Source organism: Netta rufina (assembly GCF_964035555.1).
Source record: "Netta rufina genome assembly, chromosome: 18".
NCBI classification, from domain to species: Eukaryota; Metazoa; Chordata; class Aves; order Anseriformes; family Anatidae; genus Netta; species Netta rufina.
Window position 1 is genome coordinate 10,815,847 of NC_140142.1, and position 8,394 is coordinate 10,824,240.

An 8,394-nucleotide genomic window follows, 5' to 3' on the forward strand; every position below is an offset into this window, starting at 1 on the left:
ATCCTAATTTGAATCCTGAGCCATTTATAACAGGGTGGTGCTGCTTGTGAGGACATGTTTGTGCCAGCAGCCTGAGTGGGCAGCAGCTGTGTGCAGGTGAGGGGAGGCCAGGAAGTGCATGCCAAGAGAGCTCCTGCCAGCAGAGACAAGGCTGGGGCCGAGGCCAAGGGGATAGGCAGGCCCAGGCCCAGGTGACTGCATGTGCCATGCTGAGCTTCCTGCCCCTGCAGCAGCTGCACTGGCCCTCAGCAGATGTGCTGGCTGGCATGCACTGGGAGGTCCTGGTGTGCATCAGAGAGCAGCAAGGAAGGTGCTGGAGAGGTCTGGGGCAAAGCGGGGGGCAGAGGCTCATGCAGGGACTGGCTAGGGGTCTCCTCTGCTACAGCCACCGCACGGAGTGTGTCAGGACGAGGACAGGCAGGACTCACTGCCACAGTGCAGAGCCTGGCCCTGGACGCTCCATGACCACCTTGCAGGTTCTGGCAGGCCATGGTGAGGGGACGAATGCCCTGGGCCCCCTTCCTGCTCTGCCCAGGCCAGCAAAGGCCTAGAGCGGCCTCTTCTCCCCTGCCCCTCCAGCTCTGGGCTCCCTTTGCACATCCCTGGCTCTGCAGCACCAAGCCCTGCTGGGAGCCCTCCCCTGCATGCTCCCACCACTCCCTGATGCTGCTGTTGCCCTCTGCCGGGCACTGCCTATCGCAGCCTAGCCCCTGCCCACCTCCCCCTACCACCCTGCCATCTTCCCAGCCCACCCCAGCATCCCAGCCTATCAGCCCAGTATGGGCTAGCCCCAGGGCAGTGCCCACCGCAGCCTGCTGTAGGGCTCTGGGCATGGCCACCACAGCCCCAGCCCTTTGCAAGGCACCACAGCTGCTGGGACAAAGGCGGCTCTGGGCCTCCCCAGCAGCCCCCGGGCTGGGACCAGCCATGGCTCAGGAAATGGAGCGTCCTGAGCTGGTGATTCTGCTCTGCAGATCCAGGGGGCTGTGGTGCCCAGGGTCTTCCAGAAGACTCTGCCGCACCCATTCTGCTCCAGGTGGTCAGCAGCCCCAACTCCATGGGGATCTCTGCTGCTGAGCCCCTTTCCACCTGCCCTGATGGCTCAGAACTATAGGGCCATGCTTGGTAAGGCCATGGGATGTCTCTAAGGGCACAAAGGGCAGGGGAGTGCTGTACCAGACCTGGCCCATGAGTCTTCAAGGAGGGTGTCCTCAATTACTCTTATGGGCCTTCACCTGCTGGCTCTTCACCACCTCAGCAGGAATTGCAGAGTCTTCCTTAGCCCCTGGACACCTCACATTTTCCTTTTCCTTTCCCAGACACTTCCTGGTCACTCCTTTTATGAGATTCTAATCACTATCCAATAAGCACATTTTCCCTGGGTTCCCCTTCCATCTGGCAGCTCCAGATTCCTCTCCAGGAAGGCATTGGCTATCTGCCCCACTGCAGGGACACATTCCAATGTAGATGATTCCAAGACCAGTTGCTGTCTGCTTGGGCATGTGCCACCACAAAGGGGGATCTTGGTCCAGCCCTTGGTTCCTCACAGACCATGCTGGGACTTTCAGCCTGTGTCCTTCATTCTGGGAAAAATCCCAGAAAACAGGGAAGCAGGGAGTAACTCCCTGGCTGTATGTCTTACAGCAACTTTGGAAGAGGTGTCCAGGCTTCTGGGTTTGCCCTAAGCCCTTTTGTTACTGTGGTGCTAGCAGGGAGGCCAGCTGTGGCTGCACATTGCCTGCTGCTGCCTGCAGCCACAGGGATGCCACTGCAGAGACAATAGGACTGTCACCAAGGTGCATGAGATCTGAGGGCTAAGAGAAATGCAAGAGCACAGAGGAACAATGTGGAAGCCAAAAGAGAGCAGCAGTGAAAAGGCCACATCCTGCTGCTGGCCATGGCCATGGCTCCAGGGAAGCAGCAGCCCTGACCTGAATGCAGCAGGGAGGCAGAGCCCAACGGGCAGTGAGGGGTAGCCCCAAGGGCCAGCAGGGCTGCTCCTTCGTGTGGCAGCTGGGCTCTTGGCCCTGAGCCCCTCCTGTGTACTGGGGCTGCTCTCCCAGCTCCAGAGGGGATGGGAAGAGATGGCAGATGAGATCGATGAATTTCTGATGGATTCTTTATTGGCACGTCAGTTTCTCAAATATCTTGACAGGGTTATTATTAATGGTTATATTATGGTAATGTTGCTAATGAGAAAAACAATATGATACTAATCACAATTATGGTATCATTACTTATGCTTGAGAAGCACATATAGAAACAGTTTTCTCACTGCATCTTTGAGCTCCTGGTTCCTCATGCTGTAGATGAGGGGGTTCACTGCTGGAGGTACCACCGAGTACAGAAGTGACACCACGAGGTCCAGGGATGAGGAAGAGATGGAGGGTGGCTTCAGGTAGGCAAAAAAGGCTGTGCTGACAAAGAGGGAGACCACAGCCAGGTGAGGAAGGCACATGGAAAAGGCTTTGTGTCGGCCCTGCTCAGAGGGCATCCTCAGCACAGCCCTGAAGATCTGCACATAGGACACCACAATGAAAACAAAACACCCAAATGCTAAAGAAAAACTAAACGCAAGAGCCCCAACTTTTCTGAGGTAGGCATCTGAACAGGAGAGCTTGAGGATCTGGGAGACTTCACAGAAGAACTGGTCCAGGGCATTACCTTGGCAGAGGGGCAGGGAAAATGTAGTGGCCATGTGCAGGACAGCATTGAGAAAGCCACTGCCCCAGGCAGCTGCTGCCATCTGGGCACAAGCTCTGCTGCCCAGGAGGCTCCCGTAGTGCAGGGGTTTACAGATGGCAATGTAGCGGTCATAGGCCATGACAGTAAGCATGGAATACTCTGCTGTGAGAAAGAAAAGAAAAAGCAAGACCTGTGCAGCACATCCTTCATAGGAGATGGCCCTGGTGTCCCAGAGAGAATTGGCCATGGCTTTGGGAACAGTGGTGGTAATAGTGCCCAGGTCAAGGAGTGCGAGGTTGAGGAGGAAGAAGTACATGGGGGTGTGGAGGCGGTGGTCACAGGCTATGGCAGTGAGGATGAGGCCATTGCCCAGGAGGGCAGCCAGGTAGATGCCCAGGAAGAGCCCGAAGTGCAAGAGCTACAGTTCGCGTGTGTCTGCAAATGCCAGGAGGAGGAAGTCACTCACAGAGCTGATGTTGGACATTTTCTGACATTGGACCCAGTTGTCTGTTGAAGAGGAGAGGAAGGAAAAAAAAAAAAAAAAAAAAAAAAAAAAAAAAAAAAGTTAAAGCAGAATTAAATGAGAAAAACTGGAAATGAAAGAGGAGAGTAAGGGAAACTCATGTTCAGTCCACAAATAAGACATGAGCTTTGCAGTGCTGTTGCAAACACCTCATCTGAATGATGAGCAGAGCTGCAGATATTTTATTGGTTTATTTTATCAGAGTTGCCCTTATAATGCTTAGGAGATGTATGAGACGGCTGAATGGCCTGACAGTTCATGTACACTCCTAGTGAAACCCTGTGGGTTCCAGGAGGCAACAGGACTGTGCCTTGGTGAAGACTGAGCAGAGCAGACCTGCCAACCAGTCCTGCTCTCAGCTGCCCTGTATTACCCCTCTGTGAGCTGCAGCACAATCCCACTCAGGCGTTTTCCTGAGAAGAAACTGGAGACAGCTTAGAGCAGAGAAGCCCCAGTCCGAGTGCAGCTGGACCGAATCCTCACCTTGTCTCCAGGAGAAGCTCTCAGCCAAAAGGAGCTTGGGAGCTTTTCCTCATCTGGTCTCTGCCTGCTGTGCTGGCCATGCGTACCCCACAGCCCCAGAGGGGAGAGGCCAGGGAGGGGCTGCTCCAGGATACTCACAATAGCTCTCCAAAGCTTTGAATATCGTTGGAATTGTCAAACCAGCATGTTCCTATTGTTATGTCTCATGAATGTGTTTCAGCTTTTGTTTAACATCAGACAAATATTTAAGAATGTCATCCAGAGATCTGTCCAGAGGCAGGAGAGTTAGGAGTGGCAGGGATTGTGGGAGGATATAATAGTAGTAGTAGTAGTAATAATAATAATAATAATAATAATAATAATAATAATAATAATAATAATTTATCTTCCTTTTCTGTCTTATTAAACAGTCTTTATCTCAACACACAAGCTTTTCACAGAATCAGAGAATCACAGAATCATTTAGGTTGGAAGAGACCTCCAAGATCACCGAGTCCAAACTCCAACCTAACACTAACCAGTCCTCCACTAAACCATATCCCTAAGTTCTACCTCTGAACGACTTTTAAAGACCTCCAGGAATGGTGACTCAACCACTTAATTGGGCAGCCCATTCCAATGCCTAACAACTCTTTCAATAAAGAATTTTTTCCTAATATCCAAACTAAACCTCCCCTGGTGCAACTTTTGTACATTCCCCTTCATCCTATCACCAGGCACAAGGGAGAATAGACCAAATGCCACCTCGCTACAGCCTCCTTCAAGGTATCTGTAGAGAGATATAAGGTCACCCCCGAGCCTCCTCTTCTCCAGGCAAAACAACACCAGCTCCCTCAGCCGTTCCTCGTAACACTTGTTCTCCAGACCCCTCACCAACTTCATTTCCCTTCGCTGGACTCGCTCAAGCACCTCCATGTCCTTCCTGTAGTGAGGGGCCCAAAACTGAACACAGTACTCAAGGTGTGACCTCACCAGAGCCGAGTACAATCATTTCCCTAGTCCTGCTGGCCACACTGTTTCTGATACCAGCCAGGATACTGTTGGCCTTCTTGGCCACCTGAGCACACTGCTGGCTCATATTCAGCCGACTATCCACCAATACTCCCAGGTCCTTCTCTGCCAGGCAGCTTTCCACCCACTCTTCCCCCAGCCTGTAATGCTGCTTGGGGTTGTTGTGCTCCAGGTGGAGGACCCGGCACTTGGCCTTGTTGAACTTCATCCAGTTGACCTCAGCCCACTGGTCCAGCCTATCCAGATCCTCCTGCAGAGCCTTCCTATCCTCGAACAGATCAACACATGCACCTAACCTGGTATCATCTGCAAACTTACTGAGGGTACACTCGATCCCCTCATCCAGATCATTGATAAAAATGGCCCTAGTACTGGGCGCTGGGGGCGCCATTAGTGACCAGCCTCTGACTGGATTTAACTCCATTTACCATGACTCTTTTGACTCTTTTTCTGGGCGTGGCTACCCAGAAAACTTTTAACCCAACAAAGCGTATGACAGCCAACACCATAAGCAGCCAGTTTCCTCAGGAGAATGCTGTGGGAAACGGTGTCAAAAGCCTTACTGACGTCAAGGTAGGCCACAGCCACTGCCTTTCCCTCATCCACTAATCACAACACTTTGTCATAGAAGGAGATCAGGTTCATCAAGCAAGATCTGCCTTTCATAAATCCATACTGACTGGACCTAATTGCTTGGTTGCTCTCTAAGTGCCGCGTGATGACACTCAAGAAAATGTGTTCCATGAGCTTTCCTGTCACTGAAGTCAAACTAACGGGTCTATAGTTTCCCGGGTCTACCCTCCAGCCCTTCTTGTAGATGGGTGTCACATTTGCTAGCTGCCAGCCATCTGGGACCTCCCCTGATAGCCAGGACTGTTGATAAATGATGCAGAGTAGCTTAGTCAGCTCTTCTGCCAGTTGGATATTAGGTTGGATATTAGGAAAAAGTTCTTTACTGAAAGGGTTGTTAGGCATTGGAATGGGCTGAGTGGGGAAGTAGTGGAGTCGCCATCCCTGGAGGTATTTAAAAAACATTAAAAACATTAAAATAAAACATTTTAAAAACATTTCAATGTAGAGCTTAGGGATATGGTTTAGTGGAGGACTTGTTAATGTTAGGTCACAGGTGGGAGTTGGTGATCTTGGAGGTCTCTTCCAACATAGACGTTTCTGTGATTCTGTGAATCCCAACTCCTGTGGGCTTGTGTGAGGCATGGGAGACAGCAGAGCCCCCTCCTAGCTTCTGGACTGCAAAGAATAAGATGCCTTGCTTGGTTCATCTGAAACTCTTCCCTCAGGAGGGGGAATGGAGATCCCTCTCTGTCCTTGTGTGTCCTGCCTAAAACCAGGGCACAGAAAGGTGATTCCTGGACTGCATACTTTTCCTGTATGAGGAATGACAGTACTGGAAAAGAGTTTCTTTATCCTGTAGAGGGAAGGAGCATCAGGGATTGCTTCAGTTTGTTTCAAAGTCGATTCCCCTTGAGGCCCAGGGACCTGTCAAGAGCTCCCTGTGCTCCCTGTGCTGGGCCGGGCTCTTGGGCCCAATGGGATCTGCCTCTGCTGTCAGCAGACACCCATGCGTGAGTCTTATATCTGGCCCTAGGTCTCTCAGAAGTCATAATGTGACAACGAGCCATGCCTTCCTGAACCAAAGGAATACAGTAACAATTTTAGGGGGCTTTTCTCGGCACTGGTTTGGGAAAGAAATCCCAGCCTTCAGGCACTGCACTGGGGTGATGCCATTTTATTACAGAGATGCTATAAGAGAGTCTTCACTGACTCACTCGCAGTGTTAGATGCACATTTATACAGCCTCCATATAGGACAGAGCAGGTTTTATTCGATCTTAGCAGTAGGGAGAATACAAATATTTATGTAGGAATGCAAGTACCACAAGCTGTTCTAATGTTAATAAGAAAATAATAATTATTATAATAAGAGCAACCAAAACAAAAGCTTGGAAGGTGATGTACTGGGATTCATTATTGGAGAGTGAAGGGATCCTTAAGAGTACTGAAAAACATCCCCCAAATCAGTTTCCTTACTGCATCCTTGAGCTCCTTGTTCCTCATGCTGTAGATGAGGGGGTTCACTGCTGGAGGCACCACCGAGTACAGAACTGCCAGCAAAAGATTCAGGGAGGAGGAGGACATGGAGGGGGGCTTCAGGTAAGCTAAAAAGGCAGTGCTGATAAACAGTGAGACCACGGCCAGGTGAGGGAGGCACGTGGAAAAGGCTTTGTGCTGTCCAGGCTCAGATGAGATACTCAGCACAGCCCTGAAGATCTGCACATAGGTCATGACAAGGAAAACAAAACAAGCAAAGAGGAAACATGCAGTAACCACAAGAAACCCAACTTCCCTGAGGTAGGCATCTGAGCAAGACAGCTTGACAATCTGGGGAACTTCACAGAAGAACTGGTCCAAGACATTGCCTTGACAGAGAGGGAGGGAAAAGGTATTGGTAGAGTGTACCATGGCATTAAGAGCACTACTGCCCCAGGCAGCTGCTACCATTTTGACACAAGTTTTGCCATTTATAAGGGTCCCGTAGTGCAGGGGTTTGCAGATGGCAACGTAGCGGTCATAGGCCATGACAATGAGAAGTAAATACTCTCCTCCAATCAAAAAAACAAGTAGAAAGACCTGTGCAGCACATCCCAAGTAGGAGATGGTCCTGGTGTCCCACAGGGAGTTGGCCATGGCTTTGGGGAGTGTGGTGGTAATAGTGCCCAGGTCGAGGAGGGCGAGGTTGAGGAGGAAAAAGTACATGGGGGTGTGGAGGCGGTGGTTGCAGGCTATGGCGGTGAGGATGAGGCCGTTGCCCAGGAGGGCAGCCAGGTAGATGCCCAGGAAGAGCCCGAAGTGCAGGAGCTGCAGCTCGCGTGAGTCTGCAAATGGCAGGAGGAGGAACTCTGTGGGGAAGCTGCTGTTGGACATTTTCTCCCTGTGGGCCTTGATGACTGTCCCAGGAGGAAAACACAGGGAAAAGTTAGAACAGACTTCTCTGCAGAAAAAGTCAAAGCAATTCCTCATAGACTCCCCCTCAAAACATTCTGATCCTTAGTCCCTTTTGGCAGGACCTTGATGCAGTTCCCTTCCTTGGAATTCTGTTTTCTGATGAATGAGCATGCCACGAGGAGCAGGGCCTCTTCCCATAGACTCCCCAGGTGTTGGTCATGCTCTGATTTTGTGGTACCTGGGAACAGAAGGGATGCAGAGGCCAGATCTGATATTCAAGATCTCCCAGGTGAAATCCCTCTGAAAACAGCAAAGTTTGTCAGCATCTGCACCCCCAATTCCAAGACAGTTGGATGCAGAAGGAGGGGGATTAATGTCCTGTGTCCCCCTGAGTAGAAACCAAACACCTCTGAGTGCCTCACACTGCCTCCAGGTACCTGAACCTAAGCAAGGTCTCACCACCCCAGTGCTAGCCCAGGAGTTCCTTTCACCTCCCCAAAAGCCTTTCCCTGCCCATAGGATTTCTGCACTTCTCCATCAGGTAAAGCAGATCTGCTATGGGAGGGATTGCAGTCTGGAAGGAGCTCACAGTGAAGATTTCTCCCACAGTGAGCTCTCAGCATCCCCCCTCCACACTGCCTTTAACATCTCCCTCCCTTCTCTCAGCCGCCCTTGTCCCCTGCAGGCAGTGCCCCCTGCCCTGCTGCGCTGTGCAGAGGAGCTGCTCCT

General features: G+C 51.2%; 1 protein-coding gene across 1 annotated transcript; it reads right to left on the minus strand.

The window, feature by feature from the left end:
- Positions 1-291: 291 nt before the first annotated feature.
- LOC311216459 (olfactory receptor 14A16-like) lies at positions 292-7,644 on the minus strand (the record flags this gene model as incomplete). The annotated part of the gene is made up of 4 exons (XM_084297996.1): positions 292-323; positions 1,445-1,583; positions 2,276-2,875; positions 7,351-7,644. 4 exons carry the CDS (start codon positions 7,642-7,644, stop codon positions 292-294), a joined length of 1,065 nt encoding a protein of 354 aa, XP_084154122.1.
- Positions 7,645-8,394: the final 750 nt, after the last annotated feature.